This window comes from Petaurus breviceps, unplaced genomic scaffold (genome assembly GCF_028583685.1).
Source record: "Petaurus breviceps papuanus isolate PSGF00001 unplaced genomic scaffold, PetGlider_PUasm1.0 90723, whole genome shotgun sequence".
Classification (NCBI taxonomy): Eukaryota; Metazoa; Chordata; class Mammalia; order Diprotodontia; family Petauridae; genus Petaurus; species Petaurus breviceps.
Window position 1 is genome coordinate 11,759,104 of NW_027187323.1, and position 21,511 is coordinate 11,780,614.

The following is a 21,511-nucleotide window of genomic DNA, read 5'->3' on the forward strand; positions in this document are numbered from 1 at the left end:
AGAGAGAGAGAGAGAGAGAGAGAGAGAGAGAGAGAGAGAGAGAAAAAAGAAATGGAAATCATGTAAGTTAGAATTACAACATCTTTGCCCAACAATAATAAAACCTTCGATTAAACCAAGCAAAATATAGTTGCTTTGTTTCCATAAAAAATAGTTTTCAGGTCTCTTGCTAAATAAAAGGACAGAATTCTTCATCTGTCAGTTTTTCTTTTGGTAGAGTTGTGGTTGCAGAAGGGTCTAGGATAAGTGGTTTATAATTTTTTTTTTTTTACAGCTGGCTGGAAAGCATAAAAAACTTACTAGTGTTTAAATGAGCCAGAAAAAGAAAAAAGAAAAAAAAATTTCTTCAAGAAAATTAAATGTCAAATTGGATTGGAAATGTTTACAAAGATACTTTCCCCTTCATTCATTATTATAACTATGATAAATGATTACAGTTCCTTCCTGAGAATAATGTACTTCTTAAATTCTTTTTTCAATTTGCCTTGGTTTTGACTAAGAGATTTCTCTGAACATGTGTTGCCATTTGGAGCTCCAAAAACACTGCTTAATAAGGCATAGAATGATTGCAAATATTCTAGCCAACATGAAGCACAAAAACAATTAATTACTACTGTGTTTCTCAAAAGGAAGATACATTTTTCTCTCTCTGACATCCCCTCACAAAACCTAAAAGTTATTTTCATGTGTCATCGTCTCACTGCCCTTGAAACTGGTGATAAGAGAATTCCCTCTTCATATATTTTTTTCAGCCAGGAGTGTCATTTCCTTGGGCCTTTATGGATCTATTCATAGATTTCTCTTATGTGCTTCAGGTCATTATTGCTGGCGTTAGTGCTGTTCATTTTTTTGACTGACATTTGACACCAAAGAGAAAGGAAGAAAGTGTGGTGGTGTTTTTTTAATTTGTTTAAAAGACATGATAGAAAAGTACTGTGGAGAATGGTCTTTAAATTAATGATGATATAATTTCATAGCTTATCTCCTCCCAGTTGATTTGCCCTAGCTTGTCTGGGTAAGGCCTGAAGAGTGTTCTAGTTTTGAGATCCTTTGCTCAAGACTATATTCCTTTTATAGAGCTGTCTGTATTGGTGGCTAGGCTCTTATCTGACTCACCTGGAAAACTATTTTGTAAATTGAGGGTAGGGAACAGATAGATCAAACTTGTGTGAGATAGGCAGCCTCTGTCCTACTCAGGTCTGGTCATCCTATCTGGAATCCCCACCCTGCCCTTTTTCTAAAATTACTGATATATGGATTCTTACATGTTACAATCTCCCATTTTGGAAATCTAAATTTTCATGTTGTTCTCAGTATCTCTACCAGTTTTCAACATCAGAGGTATAAAAGTGGAAAACAATTGTATGTACTTAAAAGATACACATAGTCTCTATTAAAAAAAAAAGTTAATCTCATTTGCACTCTGTGACCCTAGGATGCAGATTGCCCTAATATGGTTCTGGTGTCAACTAGTTACTTTTTTTGGGTACATCAGATTCTGGCCCTAGTAGAAGGAGGTAGTCATGTTGCTACACTCATAGAGGAGGGGAGACTTCAGCTGTTTCTGACACTTAATGTGTCAAATGTGAGAAGCAACTTGGCAGATCATTGATCCAAAACTGGTAGGGACCTCAAAGGTAATTTAATTGGACATTCATCTTTTAGATTCTCCCCTGGACCATTATTGAACTCCATTCCTCTACCTTAGCCAATGGTGGCTCTGTGATCTCAGTCTTCAATGTCCCCTAAGCTTCACCTAAGCCTTTCCTTTTGTTAGTTGAAAGATGGAGAATAAAAGTCTTTTGATTATGGTAGTAATGACAGGTCTTATTACAAAAAAAAAAGAAAAAAAAACTCCTTCCCACATACATAATCACACAAAAGAACAACAATAAAATCTTCCTAAATCCACTAATGTACCAAAACAAACTAATTCTGAGTATGTGTGTGTATTTACACTGACTAAATGTATAGTTTACTGAACATGTATAAAATTTTCTAGATATTCTAGAAATTCATTTTAAAATCCCATCCTTACCTTAGCATACTATCACTCCTCATATGTACGTCATCCCTCTTTTTCTAGCACATATATATTCTTTAGGACTGATTTAAAGAAGATAAGCATACCATGATGCAGTAATCTTATTATCTATTACAATGTTCACCTTCTCTTTCTCTAATAACCTCTCATCATTCTACCAGCAATATGTACAGTAGCAAGGAAAAATGGTATACATAGTTACAATATATACCATAAACAAATTATTTCACTCATTCCAAAAACATGGAAGATGTTACTGTTATCATCATTATTATCATTTTTCAACAAAATCATCATAATTACAACAATGCTTTATATTTAAATAGGGATTTATGGAATTCAAAGTGTTTTTCCATACATTTTCTCATTTTGCTCACAAAAGGCAGGGAAAATATTATAGCCTTCTTAAAAATGAGAAAATTATGGGTCAGAGAGATTTAATGACTTCTCCAAGGTTACACAGCTGTCAAAGTATAATAATGGAATCTTGCTATATAGAAAATGATGTTACTTCAGATAAAATATTGAAGTAGTGGTGAAACAAATGTTTCAAAGCAGTATAGTAATGGCTATAAGAGTGGAAATATGACTCTTTACCATTATGGTATGGCACTAAAGCTTGAAGTACAGTGGAAAAATGGATAACTCACAACTCCTAGAAGACCCTTTGTTGAAGTAATCAAGATGTTCCCATTAGGTTTGATGTAATCTTTCATTGAGTCTCTTAGAGTCATGAAGCTGTCTTTCTTCAGTGTCTTTAGTTTGTCCTTCATTTCTGCTGTAGCCATTGTTGCCACTCACTGTTGTTCCAGAAATATTGCTTGAACACTGATTAAAAAATTGTCAATCTTCTAGCTTTCTTCTGGTCAAGATTATATATGGGGTGGTGTGGGAAGAGGCTGAGTCTCATTTTCACATCCATTCCAGAAGTTCCTTATCAGGGTCTTGGCTAGAATGACACTGAGATACTGCGAGATACCCAAACCCTTGATTCCAAATTAGCTTGCTGAGCGATAATAATATCACTATGCGATATTATGGTCAATTCTCCTCAACCAAATTCCATAGACTTACTCTCACATCTAATTAGAATACCTGTGATTGATTGATTCATTTACTCAATGAAGATGTTTAGGCCTTCTTTATTAGTACCTAGTTCATACCTCTGATTGACTGATTCAATTGAGATCTATTCTCACATGACAAAGCTGTTAGAATGTAGCATCCTGTTCATTACTTTAAGTGGAATAAGGTCATCAATTGAGCTATTCAATCGATTCCCACGATTATAGAGAGAGTCAAATGTTATAAATTTTTCCTATGGTCATGCTGGAATTTAGGCAGAAGCCAGAAAAAAAGAATATCTCTAGGAGAAAGGATTGAGAATGCAACTAGACTAAAAAGTCATCAAAGGCAGAAAGAAGCAGAACTTTATGTGCTAAATGTTCAAGCCAAAAAGAACATGAGGGTCAGCTACCAGAGACCATGATCCTATGAAAAGAAACAAAAAAGCAAATAGAAATATAGGCTAAGAATATTTTCGCTTAAGGAATCAGTATTCCAGACCAAAGCCTGTGGAACAAGATTCCTGAACCAAGGCAATAGAGCTTGGTGTCAATAAAATTTGCAGAAGCAGAATGAAAAAAAATGGAATTTGATTTGGAACTAAATAATTTCCACTGTAAGTTGTAGGTTTCTTGATGGTAGGAATAGTGTATGATTATATAGTTATATATTCTCCACTAATTTCCATTATGTCAGTCTGACTGGAGCCAGGGCAGTAAGGGAATGAGGACATGAGGGAAAAGGAATAATTGAAGTCTTATCTGACTCTACAGTAGTTTGAGGCTCCTTCAATGTTTTCCTTATTTCAATAGCACACATCCTCTGCAGTTTCATGTTGGAACATCCATAAACCCTGAAACTTTCTTATCTTGGAACATTTCTCTGCTGTATTGACCCCTTTCTCTCATTTGTAAATTCCTTCTGATGCTATAGCTCAAGCTCAAATTGTAGCTAATACTGATATTAGCTACATATGCCTTCTCTTAAAAAGCTATATTGATATGTTTTCTTTCTATGTTATAAGCATTTAGTAAATGCTTTAATGTTTATGTAAATGTTTACTGACACTCTGTGAGAGGTATGTTGTAAAAAAAAAAGTAAAAAAAAAACCTAAGTAAATGTAAAAATATAGTGAGCTCATCTGAAAAAGCATGTACAGTTCCACATCTGTAGTATTCCCCAGGTCTTTGAGAAATCTACTTTCTTTTCCTCCTACACAATACCTCATTGAAAAGAAAAAAAACCCTTGTATTAAATATTCATAATCAAGTAAAACAAATTCTCACTTTGGCCAAATATGTATGCATGCATGTATGTATGTATGTATATACACATATATTACATATATCTCATTCTGAACCATAAATCCATAATTTTGCAGTAATAGAAAATGTTGCATTAAAAGCATTGCTATAAATATTTTCATACATTTAGGTCCTTTTCCTTTTATTTGATCTCTTTTAAGTATGAGCCTAGCAGTCATTTAGCTGAGTCTAAAAGGTATGCACTGCTTAGTAGACATTGGTATATAATTCTAAATGGCTTTCCAAAATGGCTATGCCCATTGACAGTTCCATCAACATTGCATTAAAATTGATGCTTTCTTTCAGACCCTCCAATATTTATCATTTTCATTTGTTATCATTTTTGCCAGTCTGATGAGTATGAGGTACAATGTAGAATTGTTTTAATCTGCATTTCTCTGTTTAGCAGTAATTAGAATATTTTCTCCCCCCACATCACTTTGGATAGACTAGGATAAACAATTTTCCTTAATAATTTGCTTTCTGCTCAGAAAGTCAGCATTTCTATTGTCTCTTAGCTCACATTCACATCGGATTGTTTGAGGTTATAAGGCTATAAGATATGTGTGCATGTGTGCGTGCATGTGTGTGTGTGTGTGTGTGTAGTATTTTCAACTCTTTAAAAGTCAAATAATATTTCTTTTCTATTTCTTTTGTATCTCCCTTTGCAAAATAATTATTCAAACAATAGATGCTCATCATTTATGTTGACAGACCTACTTGCTCATTAGTATTTATTTAACATTAAATCCTTGGGAGAAGAATATGGAATTATTAAGGAATTTTTAAATAACTGAGGTGCTACAAGTTGTACTGCTATAAAGTTTGTTAGTGATTAACTTAGCTCCTAGTTTCTGTAATTCATCTTATTTTCCAGAGATTACAGATAATAATATTGCATTCCATAACCTTAATGTAATTAAACAAGGAAAGATAATTTCTGAGCCCAAGTTTGCATCATTTTTAGATGTAAAAATTTCACCACCAAATTGTCTGCTTAAAATGTTAAGAAAATTCTATTATAAATTCCTATTAAAATGAATTCCCAAATATATTTTCATCTCAGTGAAAAGGGAATAATTTACTTAGCGTTCTCCATTGCTAAGATGAAACCATACCCAATAGACTCTGCAGTCTATAGTTGTCCTAATCTTTTTCTTGTCTTCTGGTTCCAAAGAGCTATTATTATAAAATGATATTCAAGCAACCAGCTTTGATCTTCTTCCTTAGGGATGTAAACTGAACTGCCTCCATGTCCTCCTAAGCTTTTTTTTTTAATTACAGCATATAGCATTTTGTTTCATATAATAAGAAAGCATTTTTAAACAAGATTAATTTGAATATCTCAGAAGTGTATACTGAAGCATTAAATGGGATGAATGAGAAAACACACCAAGAATATTTAGTTTCTTATACAAGGAACTCAACTGAGGGGCTATATTTTAAAATAATCTCTTCAAAATATTGAAAATTCACTCATTTGAATCCAACTATCAATGCTTTTAGAAGTTGACCTTGAAGATAGCATATATGGTTGAAAAATAAATAGGCTGGTTATAACAGGCTGTTCTTAACTGCTATTTCCCAGGGGGATAATGCAAAACCAGAAAAATGAGGGTTGTCTTTAAAGTTTTGAGCCTCTAAGTGGACTCTGATTAGGTAAGACTCCATAAGTAAACCATGGCTTCAAATGCAAACTAGGTTGTTTTGAGTTGTCTTGTATTTTATTTGTGAATAAATATTAGGGTGCTTGCAAAGTGTGTAGGAAGATCCTTAAGGACTGTTCTCTGTGTCCATGAAAGGCCAAACCATAGGGATATTAATGTAGGAGAGATTCAGATAATATATAAGAATGACTTCTTGTCTGTCAGAGTGATAAAACATGAAAATGGGGTTGAATTTTGTTTAGGCATGCCTTAAAGACAAAATGGATGCTTACAATCCTTTCAAAGCTTGAAATTTTCCTTGACTATATCTATTGTGCTTTTTGCAGTGAGAGGGACTATAACTAACTTGTCTCCAAAGGATCTTCTATTTAGGTCAATAAATATTTGGAGTAGGCTCCATGTTCTACAGATTGTCTTGGTATCATTTGTAGTTTAATGTCCAGGTGCAGACACTATCTAATATCTCTACATAGAATTGAAACCCACTATACAGAACTAAAGATTGTCAAAGAAAGACACAGCACACTTTGGAAGGAGAATATTTGCAATTTGATTTAGGCATATTTGCTGCTTAAAGGAGGAAACTCTTTGCAAGTGTTTCTTGAATATGCCATGTATAATTACTCCCTTTTTCATTAATTTCAGTCCTACCTGACCATCAAAGACCAAGTGAAGGCCTAAATTATTCTTTTAACAACTCCAGGTCATTATGATCTCTCTGCCCTCAGATTCTATAATATTCAATGATTATTTGAACTTATTTCATACTTACATAAGGATAGTGAATTGACCTAATGTTTCATAGGTATAGCTAACTTTCAATTGAGGAAACTCTGTTCCAATATACCTTGCAATTTGTAGTCTAAGACAGTTGCCTAGACTACTGAGAATTTTTGTATAAAAATGAGACTTGAAGTCGGTTCTTCCTGGCTTTGACGTCAGCCTTCTAGCCATCGCACCATGATTCCTCTCTTATATTCATATGCTAACTTGTAACATTATTTTTGATTCATATAACTTGTATCCCCAACTAAGTTGTAGGCTTCTTGAGGGTAGGAACAGTATATGATTGTCTCAACTTTTATTTACCACACATTTCACTTAGTAACTTGCACATACAGGTCGGGAGAATATGCCTAATAAGCACTTGGTGATTGTAATAAATGCCTAAAGTGAGGAAAGTGAATATAATTGGGCCATAGGCTTCGAACTAGAAGTATGCATAAAGTTCATCTAGTATTAATTTCTCATTTTATAGATCATGAAACTAGAATCAGAGATATTAAGTGAGTTACCTGGGAATACATGAAAAGTAAGTAGAAAAGCTATAATTTGAATCCAGGTTCTCTGACCCCAAATCCAGAACTCTTTTCACTACAAACAAGGCAGAGTCAGGGGAGAGGAAGGTAAATTCACATCTATAGAATGGAAAAAGGGGAAAGTAGTTATAAATATGTCTACAATTCCCCCCCCCCCCGCTTCTCTCCCTGTCTTAGAAATACAGTATATACATAATTGGGTATTATATATATATATATATATATATATATATATATGTGTGTGTGTGTGTGTGTGTGTGTGTGTGTGTATAATTGGGTATGCTTGGTCTAAGGTACAAATTTTATTGATGTTCAGTCATTTCAGTTATATCTGACTCTTTGTGACCCCATTTGACGTTTTCTTCACAAAGATGCTAGAGTGGTTGGCCATTTCCTTCTTTAACTTATTTTATAGATGAGGAAACTTAGAACAGAGTTAAGTGACTTGCCCAGGGTCATGTTGCTAGTAAATATTTGAGACCTGATTTGATCTCATGAATATAAGTCTTCCTGACGCCAAATCTGGCCTCCATCCACTATGCCACCTAGTTGTACAATAGTCTGTGGCAAAATGTGAATTTAGGTCCCCACACTTTAGAGAGGGTAGCACATTACAGAAGAATTGTCACTAACTGAAGGCAAAGGATATAGGTTCAAATTTAGTATTTCATGTATACTCTGTTATTTTGGACATGATACTTAACCTCCATGTGCTTCAATATTTTCACCTTTAAAATGAAGTAATTATACTAGATGGTGTTCAAGGTTTCTTCTACTTCTATATCTATGTGGAGTCTCTCGTTCTTTCTGCTACTCCATGGTCTGACACTAGTAAGAAAAAATGTGTTTTCTAAGTCTAAATTCTGCCTAATTCAGCAAGTTATTGTAGACAGAGTCTAGTTTTCAGGTGTTTTAGAAAAGCTGGAAGTGATGTCTTTGTGAAGAACAGAGACATAATTTCAAACATAATAACCTGTGCAGAGACTATAATAAGGGTGGATATATATGGGTAGCAGTCCTGTGGGAGACAGCAATTGTGTAGTGCAACTGACAAAAACACAAACTGTTCTCAAGGAAATTATCACCCCAAAAGTTTTTGATTTAGGGTGACCTGACTAATCTAGCATCTTAAAAGTCCTCTTTCAAGAAAAGAACTAAAATCCTTAGAGATTTAATTTTATTACTAAAAATTATAGGAATGACTTTACTTTCTTCTTGGGGTACAAGAGAAAACTTCGGGAGGACATTTTTTGTGTGTTTCTATTTTTAGTACCTAGCAATCCATGACACATAGTAGGTGCTCAATAAATATTTATGGAATTAAACTAGAATAATATGCAGTAACACTTGTTTTGGGATGAGCACCTCAGGTGATAGGAAATAGAGAATACTAGACAGATACTGTTGCTCTTCAGTCAATTTGTTCTCTCATTATGTGAAGTAAGCATGCATTTGAATAACTAAACATACCTAAATTTTACTCACTGGGGGGTATATACATTCTCTGAATGCTGTTGTAATAAAGATGACCACCAATTCAAAATAACCATTTTCAGAGCATACTCTTTTAGTCTACTTGTAAATTGAAGCTATTTGAGTAATAAGGTGATCAACAGATTGTATGCTTGAAAAAAATGCTAAAATTAAGATAAATACTGCTTATGTTTGAGCTTTGCACAGGGAATATATTTCATATTCATATCCCCTTTATGTATTGCTTTCTCACATTTCATCTTTGTGCTGTTTTGTGGTCATATGTTCAGACCATTCATATTTTATTTTAAAACATTTTCATTTTCAGAGCCACAGTTGTGTGATCCTGGTGAATTTCTTTGCCATGATCATGTGACTTGTGTATCCCAGAGCTGGCTATGTGACGGGGACCCTGACTGCCCTGATGATTCGGATGAATCTTTAGACACCTGTAAGTAGAAAGGTTCTCATGACATTTTGATTTTTCATTATATGTAAAACTGACTTGCAGTTGTTTTTGAGGACAGTTGCTATGGTGGACTGTATGCATCCTCTACTAGTCCTAAAAAGATGTTCAAATTTCCTTCATAGTGAATATTGTCAATGGGGAATAATTTAGTTTTTTTAGTATAAATTAACCCATGAAAATAAGAAAGTAACAGATTAATATACTGTTTTTAATGAAACAAAATGATTTTGTTAGAAAAAATGGCAAAAAAAATTGTGGGACAAGGAAAGCATAATAAGAAAAGTATCAAGAAAAGCATTGTGGGAAATGGACAATAGGCTTAAATAATGCATGTTTAACAGTTACATACCTTCTCTTTCCCTTCTTGGTTTAGAGATGTAAGCAAAAGAATAGCACTCTTGGAGGGTGATTATTCTCTCTATGCTCATCCATTAATGTCTGTCTTTAATTCTAGAAAAAGAAATAATAATCTATGTCCAGACTATCTCTATGGTTACCTAAAAGGCACATGATTATTTTTATTCCTTAGGATGGGATAGTTAGGGATCATGCTCCCGGAGATAGAATAATTTTTAGAAATCAAAACTTCATTTCTTTCTTTAGGGTTCTCCCTTTACCTTAGGAGACTTTGTACAAATAACTAAAAATATTTTATTTGAAGCCTGTGAAATACCAACATGACAGTGACTTGTTGAGAATGCAAAGTGATATTATCACTCCTAGGTTTATTAGTATCACTAGTATCAAAGCTCCAGGGGCCTGACCATATTATTTAGTTGCATTATAAATGTATACTATTAAATATTGTTAAGAACAATTGGGTCATGTGCTCAAATACTGCAATTCTCTCATCATTCAAAATTAGATTTTAATGACACATTTAACTCATGAACATTGGGAGATCTTGATTTGAAATGTAACATTCTTGGGAATCATGTAGATGTAGTTTTCTTAATGAGAATTGTTTAACCCTGTTTCTCAGCAGAAGTCAGGTAGATAGGTTTATGACAACTTCCACACCCATAATCAGTGTCAAGCATCCCTCAAAAACTATGACAGCAGCCAGAGGATTTCTCCAGGTCTAATTCAGTAAGGACAAAGAACAATTTTCTAGGGGCTTCAAGTTCAAGAGGAGAATGATAAGAATGTAAACACCTATCTCTACATGGCAGCTGTGGCTATTTAATGAAAATGTAAGTTCACCCTACTGAGAGTGACTTAATTAGCTGTTCATATAAAGAGTCAGAGAGGACTTCAAGACCATGCTGATTATTTCACAGGGCCCACCTTTCCATACCTGCAAGATTTTTCTTAGAGCTGTGGCTCTGGGTGTTGATGTTTCAAACAAGTTCCTAACACAATTGCTCTACTCAATAGACTGAGTTCCCCTTAATTTGATAAGTCTCACCTTTCCCCATGTTGTGAGTCTTTATATGCAGCACAGCAATTTATTTGTCTTCCATGTGAATAGTAAAATGGGCCTCCTTTGTTGGAGGTTGGCCAAATTTCTATAGAAAAATACTAAGTGAAAGCATCTGAATTGAGAATAACATTTGGAGATGTTTCACCTTTTTTTCTGAGACATTTCAATCTTGCTTCTGTTTTACATGAATGCACTTCTTTTGCTGGTAAGGGATGGCTAGCCTACAGGTGTAAGGGTGAGGCCAAATCTAAAAGCAGCTTTTTATAGAATTCCATTACCAGGGAATGGCATAAGTGATGCTTTCTGACCACAAACCAACATGTTGCAGACCCAATCCATATTTACCAAATTCCACTTTTTCTAAATATTTTCCAAATAACTCTGTATTAATTCTTTTGTAATCCTAGGCAAACCAGTGGGTATATCTGAGCCCCAGTTTTCTCACCTAGAAGATAAAAAAATATTAACACATATCTCACAAGGTTTGTTTGTTTTGTTTTTGTTAAGGATCAAAAGGGATAATGCATAAAAGGCTTTGAAAACCTTAAAATGATTGAAAATTTTTCATAAAAATGTTTAAATATTGTAGGTGATTTTCAAGTCCTCTGGATTGAAATATGCCACAGGCATATTTTTATAATGTTTGGTACTTTTCTGGCATCTTAGGTGTACTATTCTATTATATAACATGAAAAGTACTGAGTCTCTTTAAAGATGGCATTCAAACTATAATGAAACAATTGTGGATGAGTAATAAGGAATTATAAATACCACCTCTTCTCCACATGCATATAAACAGGATAAACAAAGGATGGGACCACTACAGTAGCTACTTTACCGGCATCATAAAGAAATAATCTCAATAATGGTCTAACCTCAAATTTAGTCTGAAATATAAAAGCATCTCTGAAACAAGCATTAAACATATCCAGATTTAACTTTGTCAATCCAGATGTTCCTGATTAGCATTTTTCTAATTATGGGATTTCATGATGTGTTGTTTTATGAGAAATCTATGCAGCCGGTCAATAGCAATGCTCCATATAAAATAATTACATAATTCTATAACTATAAAAAGTATGTAATCTAACAAAGAGAGAAGAAAAAGAGCTAAAAGTAGAGCACCAAAATATTCTTTATGAAAAATCTTTACATCATGACCAGTGTGGGTGCTGAAGTGGTCTCATATTTGCTCTTCAGGCTTAACTGTTATTTCTACAAAACATCAAGGGAAAATTACTGATGAGAAAGATCATTTCACCTTACATCCATTTATCCTTTAATCATAAACAAGAATAATACAATAAGTAGTTAGGATATTGTAAATACCATGAAAGAAAATATCATAATTGAACATTAATGGATATTGGGAAAGATTGCCTTTATATGATAAACTCTTGAAACTTTTAAAATAAGTAAAAGAGAAAGACAGAAACAAAGGCCTAAAAATAAGCTTAAGTTTCAGATGTGAAAGAATCTGAGAATTTAAAATTTTCACTAATTCCTTTTTCCTTCCCCTACATTTTCTGTGTTTGTTTAGATTTTGGATAAGAATGGTTTTGTTCACTTCTGAAAGAGGTCATTTGATTTATGATACCCCAAGGTGTGGGGCAGATAGAGAAATATATTCTCTGATTATTTATAAGAGGATAAAATAGTAACAGTTGCTTGATGGAATAAATATAATAACAATGAATTATTTTATATTATCATATATTATACTTTATTATGTATAATATTATATGAAAATATATTTATGTTCTCATCATTAAGTTTTAGAAGTGGTTAATCAGATTTATATTTTAATTGTACATTCTTATGTCTAAATAACAAATTAATTTTATTTTAGAATTTTTTTAGAGTTGAAGGGAGTGAGTGAGAGTATGAGTTGTTATGAGATGTGAACCACAGTGTACAAGGAAAATAGCATCCCCTTGCTCCCAAATGTTTTTAATCATGTTATTGCAATTTAGTGTAGTTAAGATTTTGATAAGTCAAAAAAATAAGTGAAATACAACTCCAACTTTGAAATAAAATTCTGGAGCTTTTTAGAATCAAAACTTGCAGTCCCCCTTTCTCAGATAAGTTTTAATTGCCACCTTTATCTTCACAATTTAAATGTTAGTGTCATATCAGGTTGGCTCCTTGTGATTAATTACCTTCTGGAAGTTTTCTGAATTGAATATAATTATAATGATAATAATAAAATGCTCTTATAGAATGACACTTGAGGGTTGACTGTAGCAGCAAGCACCCCAAGCGTCCTCAGAGTTTGCAGCTACCACAGGTTCTTGGATCTGCTTTGTTAAAGGAAAGCAACTCAAAATAGGTTAACAGGCTTACTTTAATCAGTCAGACATATATCGTTTACCTTGTTCAGGAGAAAAGGTCAACACCCTGAACCTCAAAGTATACAGGCATAATTATCAAGACAGAAACATCAAGTAGACAGATTTCCAAACTGTCCAACCATTACATCCATACCCAGTCAACATCTGGGTTTCCACATTCTGGGTTTTTCAAAGCCGGGGGACTCTCAACAACGGCTTCCCAGAATTCAGATCAAATCACAAAACACTTCTCAAGTGAGTCCCAAAACAAAGCTACACATCAGGGCTTATATAGCCTTCTCCTGGCTCAGAGAATGTAACAACCTTATTGACCCACTGGCCAATCAAAAAGTATCTACTGAAAAACAAGCCTCCCTCCCCAGGCTTCTGGTGCACTTTAGCCAAGGGCAGGGAAGATCTTTAAAATTTACATTCGCATTACATTGACCTAATGCTTCTCACTACAACCCTGTAAGAATGGGAGTCAATGTGATATTTAAAGAGTACTGGATTCAGAAAACTAAGTTTAGGCCCTGTCTCTTTAATTAATACATAAGGTGTGTGCTCATGGACAAGTCCCACCTTTGCTCTCTGAACCTCACTACCTTTATCTGGGAAATAGCAAAATAATAAGGCTTGCCTGACCTATGCACTACAAGGCTGTTGTAAGGCTCTAAGAAGATAATGTCTGTTTAGCATTTTGGGAGTTATTTTTAGGCAAGCTTGCATAGTGATTAGAAAGATGCCCTCACCTTGCCTCTGTTTTTTCTGACTGGCCCTCTCAGTGTTTTAGGCAATTATCTGAAATTAAGTTTTAAAAGAGTTGCCAAACCATGACATTGGCAGAGGGAGATTGCTCACTACATCAGTGAAATTAAGTTTTGATCAAATATTCATATAGATATCTTCCCCATTATACAGATGAGAGTCACTCACCCAGTAATTGTGCATTAGAATTTAAATCTATTTCTGCTAATGACAGTTTTAATGTGTTTCCAGGATTTAATTTCTTATCATACACAAGGTGTTTTGTTTTTCATCACTAAGGCAGTAGACATCTCTTCCCTGGTGCATGTCCTTTCCCTCAGAAGTGATCCAGTGATCCAGTAATTCTTCAGGCACAGATTTTAATTGTTTCCAGATGACTGAATAATTAAAATAGATGAAAGGTCCCTCCAAGAACATAAGAAAGTTAGTATATCCTAGAAAGTCATTGGGGAAACATACAATTTGGTGAAATACACACATACATATACATGCAAAAACATATATACACATATGCATATATAGGTATAGACGTACCTGTATATGTATACATTTATGTGTATATGTATATATGCACTTGTGCATATATACATATAGTCAAAGAAATGTTTATTCGTGTCTTTTGTTGTTCATTTACTGAATTTCTCCTTGAATGCTTCCCTATTTCCCTAACAGTGAGTCAACCCATATAAAATACTGCTTAAAAAAAGGAGAAAGACAATTCAGCAAAACCAATTAATGAAATTTTAAAAAATGATATGCAGTGTTCCAAACCCATGAACTTTTCTACCATCTCAAAAAAAGAATAGGGAGAGGTGTCTTTTCATATCTCTTTGTTAGTCAATCAGCATGCATTTAGTAAGTCCCTATTATATTCTAGGCACTGTGTTTAGTGATGGGGATACACAAAAAGACAAAAGCCTATACTTGATGTCAAAGAGCTTTCAGTCTAAAGGGTGAGACAACATGAAAGGTATGCATAATTCAGTTATGAATAGAGTATGCATTTTAGGTAATGTGCTGCCACAGGTAATGGGAGAAAGATTTTCAGAACATTAGAGTGGGGCGTCTATTTCTTCATACAATTTCAGATAACTCCATTGGTGCATAAAACCTCTGTGTTTATTTGTATGTGTGGTTAAAAGATCTATAGTACCCTACACATACACACACACACACACACACACACACTTTATTACTTGGACCTTGAACATTCTTGAGCATGGATTTTTTTCCATTGGGTGCAAAACTAGCATTTGAGTAATATAACTTTACCACAAACAACAAACTCATAAGGAGGGGATGTTTTCATTTGTACAATCAAATAACAAATTTGAAACATCAGCCTAAATAGGATTGTTTTACTCTTACTCTGAAACTGAGAGTCAAGCCTTTCAGAAGAATGGATTCTAAACAAGCGACCTGATTATTCAGGGCCATGATAAATTATATTAATGGAGGTATTAGGTTACTTTTTTAAAGAAAGGAAATGCTTAAGAGTAGGCATTTATGAAGTGTTTTCTAAAAATAAAAGATGTGTATTTGTGTAAAATGCCCTATATTTCCATTCTTCAGAGTTTTTTTTAAGTTTTAGCTGACTAATAGGATGATTATGATTCTTATATACACAAAGTGTTTTTAAGTAGAAAGTATTTTCATATAGTCTTTCCAACTTCTCTTCCTTTCCCGAAGGCCAGATAATGGGAGGTTATTTACAAACAGGTACTGTCCATAAAAATCAAGCGAAATTTGGAGCACTGAAATCAGACTATAGGAACAACAGTATGGATGGATGTATAGTGCTTAGATAGAAGGGGGGGTCACTGTAGTCACTGAAATCAATAAAAATAGGAAAGAATTTTTTTGTAGCTAAGCAATATAATGTGACAGATGGAAACAAAAAAGCATGTAACATATGAGGATGGGTAATACATTGCCACTCATTTTACTTTATTCTGAATTTTGTTTTGATTCTCCTTTCTTTAGCAGCTAGAGGACATCAACACTGACCCTTCCTTTCTAAAATTCTCCATCCATCTCTGAATCAGTTGGTAGGTCAGCACAAAGTGTAAGAGAATATGATGGTTAAAATGTAATTCTGCACCAAATTGGAATTCCAAGCCTTGGTTCGTTTAGCTGCCTTGGAGTGAGATCATGAGTTCCATTTCTATTCATTCTTCCACTACATTATCCCGGCAAGCCAATGAAAATCTGCCTTTGTTGCTTAAAAAAAAAGGTCAATTCAAAGCATCAGTGAAAAGCTGGTTGTTCTTGCTCTTTGGTTGTTTTCAGTAATGTCTGACTCTTTGTGTCCCCGTGTGAGGTTTTCTTGGCAGAGATAATGGAGAGGTTTCCCATTTTCTTCTCCAGCTCATTTTATAACTAAAGAAACTGAGACAAACAGGGTGACGTGCTTTGCCCGTGGTCACACAGTCAGATTTGAACTCAGGAAGAAGAGTCTCCCTAACTTCAGGCCTGGGACTTCATCCACTAATCTGCCTAGCTAAATAGAGTTTGATATATTGCAAATGTGCCTGTGGGGCATCAGTAAAGAAAGCATCAAGTAGGAACTGCCATCATTGTGTCATTTCGTAGTGCTTTGCTCAGTGGCCCTGTGTCCAAGATGACCCATTGATCAGAAAATTGAAAAAAAAAGGTTGTGCCCTCCAACCCATGTGGCAGTTGGAATATCAGTTGAAGAGGGAAGAGGAAGAAAAAAGTGCAGGAAAGCAAAATGAGTTGGTACAGTTCATTTTAACTTTCATTAATCACCTCTTCTGAATATGACAGAGTAGAGGAAAAAACATTGAACATGGGAATGATGAAGTTTGATTTAGGGTATCTGAGTTCAAATTTGGCTCTACCATACAAGGCTTGTGCACTTTTATTCAAGTCACTTGACTTCTGGGGCCTCAGTTTCTCCATTTGTGAAATGAGGGGATTGAACCAGAAGAACTCTAAACTCTAACACTCTGATCTTATGATTAAAAATCCTATTTCAGACAGTGTGCTAGATGAGGATAGAAAGAGGTCATATGATACAGTTTCTGTCCTCAGATAACTTAGAGCTGCTTGGGGAGAAAGATATAATAATATCTTTACAAACAAGTATGATACAAGGTAGAAAGTGAAAATTTTAGAATGCTGTGGGAAGAAAATGAGGAGAGAGACCACTTTCATCTGGAAGGGGGGGGTGTCCAGGAGTGATGACACCCCATGCATTTGCAAACAGTTCTCATAAACACTTCCGGAGCCTCATCATTTTAGGAGATTATGCATAGTAAACAAATATTGTTGGAATGGCTCTGTAGGGACAGAATTGTGGACTATCTGAGAGAAAATCCTTTAATCAGCCTATCCATAACTTAGCTAACATTTGGGGTTGGACACAAAGGCTTTTTACCTTTCATGGGTGAGCACATTTCTTCCCATAGGGTATTTTACTCTTTATAGTCAGTCTATAAAATTTACATTTGAATTTCGTACTCAGAAGTGCCTGTCTAATGACAAATTTTGCCAAATGTTGCAATAAAGAATGCTGTAGTCTATTTTTCTTGAGAGCAAAGACCACCCCAAGATAATGGGAGTGTATAGTTATAGAATTTTCAGGGGAGAAATATAAAACTTAAATGTGTTATACCAGCGCTAAATAGCATCGCCTCCACTTTTAAGGGCATATTCAGCTTGAGGAATAAAATAGACTTCAGTTCAAAAGATTGCCACACAGGACTGCATAAAAATGTCTTTCAATGGGAACCAGGCTGTAAAGGGTGAGGAAAATAATATTTATCCTGGTAAAATGACGCTTCCTGGAGGGTCGCCAAAGACTTGCAACCACAGTATGTTGAGCACCAGCTCAGGTTTTAGAATGCCCATTTATTTACTTATCATAGATTCATTCACTCACCCATTCATATATTTATCTGACAATATTTTGATGATATCAGTTCTCCCTTACCCCCTTACCATCAGAAAAAAAAATCTTACATTTGACATTTAAAACTCTTCACAATCTGACTCCATCTTTTTTTCAGCCTATTTCATATTGCTCCCTCCACGCATGTATTATTTTGTCTAGCAAAACTGACCATCTTGTTTTTCTTCATTAATTCTTCATTAACACAAACCCTTCATTTCTTCTATTCCTTCCTTTGCACTCACTACCTGTCCTCCTGATCTAGAATATCCCCACTCCTCATGTCTACCTCTCAGAATATTATTTCCTTTAGTATTCAGTTCAGGAACCATTTTCTACATTTTTTCCTTCCATGTTCCTTCAAGTTATCCTCCATGGGAGGAGTGTGTGGGTTTGTGTGTAGGTATGTATACATGTGCCTATATATATATATATATATATATATATATATATATATATATACACACACACACACATTGCATGTATATGTATATGTGCCTATATATGTGTGTGTGTGTGTCTGTATGTATACGTTGCCTCCCTTTCCTCCTTTTATATTTTCACATTCTTGAAAGCAATGGTTGTTTTGTTTTTATAGCTTTGTAGCTTCAGCACCTAGCACAGTACTTGGTAAACAGTATCACTTAATAAATGCTTGCTGATTGATTGAGTCCCCTACTATGCCATTTTGCTGCAGGAGATACAAAAATATGAAATTAGGTGTGCCTTTTTTTCATGGCCTAGTGAAGAAAGCTAGTGAAAAGAGATTCTGTAAAATAGTCACATGAGCAATCTCATAGAGACAGACCTGTCAAGATAGATTCACATATACCTTGTTCTGTCATTCAATTAATTGGCTAATGTGTTCACATTTAGTCAGGACTTAAGCAAACTATCTAATCCTTCTGGCCGTGATCTGCATGCCAAAGCCATTATGATCTCCAACATAATGAAGGAATTGCATTCACATCTGAACAATTCTTGTCTCAAGGATCCAATGTAAAATAAGAATACAGTCAAGTCAACTCTTCATGAGTAAAGAAGATGATATTGTTTTGTAAATGAATGGTGCTTTACATGTAAATCCAAAGGGAAAAGAAATCTTTTATTTCATGTGACTGGTACAATAATTTTTACAACTGGCTACTTCATGTAATCCTCCAATTCTCAGAAACTGAAGCACCCCAAATTTAGGTAATTTTCTTGAGGTTGTGCAATCATTTGGTGACAAAGCTGAGACCAACTCTCAGAAATCAAATCTTCTAATTCTTGTCACCATTGTACATCTCCAATGAACTCTAATTTCAATGCAGTAATTTAAAATGTCTTTCTTTGCCCATAAAATATATTCCAAATTTTAAAGAAATGTTCTATTTTTAACTTTGCAGAGCAAAATAGAAGATACACAATAAATTATCAATTGATTGAATATGTAGACTGAACAGCATTTTACTAGATGACTATAATAAATTCTTCAGTATTCTGAAAGCTTAAAATGTTAAAAATAAAAGCAAAATTAAGGGGGTGCCCATCAATTAGGGAATGACTGAACAAGTTGTGGTGTATGCACGTTATGGAATACTATTGTGCAAAAAGAAATGAGGAGAACTTCATACTTACCTGGAGAGGCTTATAAGAACTGATGCTGAGTGAGAAGAGTAGAGCCAGGAGAAATTTGTACACAATTACAGACACAACGTATGTGTGATGACCAGCTTTGATAAACTGGACTCTTCTCAGCAATACAGAGTCATAAGTCAAACCCAAAAGACTCATGATGGAGAGAGATATTTACATCCAGAGAAATAACTGAGTTTGAACCCAGACTGAAGCAAACTACCTGCTGTTTTTCTTTTTCTTATTTGGTTTTGTTCCCTCTTTCCCATTCTTCATTCCATCTGATACAATCATTCTTTATAACCTGACTAATGCCTAATGTGAAAGTATATGCAGATACTATACTTGATTGTATGCCCCCATGGTGGGGAGGGCAGGAGGGGGAGAGGGAGAGAAAATTTGAAACTCAAAGAATTGTGGTAATGAATCTTGTAAACTAAAAGTAAACAAATTAATAAAGACCAAGAAAAAAAGCAATTTTATATGTTATTTTATACATCTATTTTTATGTAGACAAGAAATACAGTGCTTATTCAAAGTAAAGAGAAAAAGAGTTTCAAGATTGTTTCGCCATCTTTTGTGGTGATGGGTAATTCTAGTCCAGATGTACTTCCTTGTTCCATCCTTGTGAATGGTGATGCTTATCTTCTAGGCTTATGAGGGGAGTTTCTTACTGTAAAACCAGTTTTTTTTTTCTTTGTATTAAGCTAACTGGAACAAAGAGGGAAGCAAACTTTGGAACTTGACCTCATTAGCACTATGCTGTAGGGAAAATAATATAATGCTTAGTACCCATAACATACTCATTAATATAAAATTCACCCTATATTTTAATTATGTCTGATTCCAACCAGAGGGGAAATGTTGCAAGAGACAATAGAGTTAGTAATGAGTGCCATTTTGCAGACACTTATCTCTTTTTAAAAGACACTACAGGTGTCAGTTGTGGTAAGATTTGAAAATAATGAATTCTCTCCCCACAGTCTTTTCTAGTCTTTACATTTTTGTGGTTTTTAACACCTCGTATAGTGTACACATTAGGCATTTGATAACTTTTAGGAATAAATGAATGAGTGAATGAAATGGTAACTTCTCTTTCCTTTGTGCAATCATAATTGAGCAGAGAGAACCAAATTTCTCTTTTGACTTTTGATTTACAATATGGAAAGGGTAACCTTTATGTAAGCCAGATCACAAGGCCTTCGAAAATGTTTATTGAGTGCCTACTATAAGGTTTTATGCTAGGTGCTATGGAGAAGACACAAAAACTGTTCCTTATGTTCTTTCTACATATCAATATGTCAATAGAGATAACATATTCTTTATTTCTGATTCCACTTGAGGATTCTCTCTCTCTGTCTCAATATAGTCAGATATAGATATATACACATACACACCCACATAAGCATATTTACACACATGTGTATATACATTATATGTAATTATAAAAAGGAATGTGTACATATATAAACACAGTTAACCTAATTAGAGATGATAAATTAATATATTATATAATATATAGCAAGGACACACACACAGTCTGATTTATAGTCATTAACATGCCTTCTTTCTCTGACTGTTATGCTCACAAAGATATACATGGACATTTCCACTATAGAAAACTAAAGAGTGACTATTTACATTATAAAAGGAAGCTCTGCTTTATGAAAAACACATCACTGCAGGATTTCTTTAAATAGGTAGCTTTGCTAGTGCATTTAAAATGAAATTTGATTTTTTAAAAATTCAATTTATATACCACCTACTCACTTCTCAATCCCTCACAAACTGCCTTATGAAACCCTTGCTCTACTGAAACTGCTATCTCATAGCTTGCCAATAATCTTGTAATGACTAAATCTGTTGGCCTTTTCTCAGTTCCCACTTTCTGACGTTTTTGTAGCTTTTGATCCTTTTCACCATATTCCTGGACATGCTATACTTTTTTTTTCCTTTTTCTGGCACTGCACTCTTCTGTATCTCTTTATCTTGATTACTTCTCTTTCTCACTTTTTTTATTTCCTAGATCTATATACTGCATCCTTCAGGATAATGAACCTCTCTTGCACACACACACACACACACACACACACACACACACACACACACACACACACAC

General features: G+C 34.4%; 1 protein-coding gene across 1 annotated transcript in view; it reads left to right on the top strand.

The window, feature by feature from the left end:
* Window positions 1-21,511, top strand: part of LOC138145106 (low-density lipoprotein receptor-related protein 1B-like) — a 1,285,961-nt gene that overhangs the window by 381,903 nt on the left and 882,547 nt on the right. Inside the window, exon 2 of the mRNA XM_069066764.1 lies at window positions 9,201-9,323. Within this exon, the coding sequence (XP_068922865.1) occupies window positions 9,201-9,323 (123 nt within the window). The remainder of the gene's footprint in view (window positions 1-9,200; window positions 9,324-21,511) is intronic.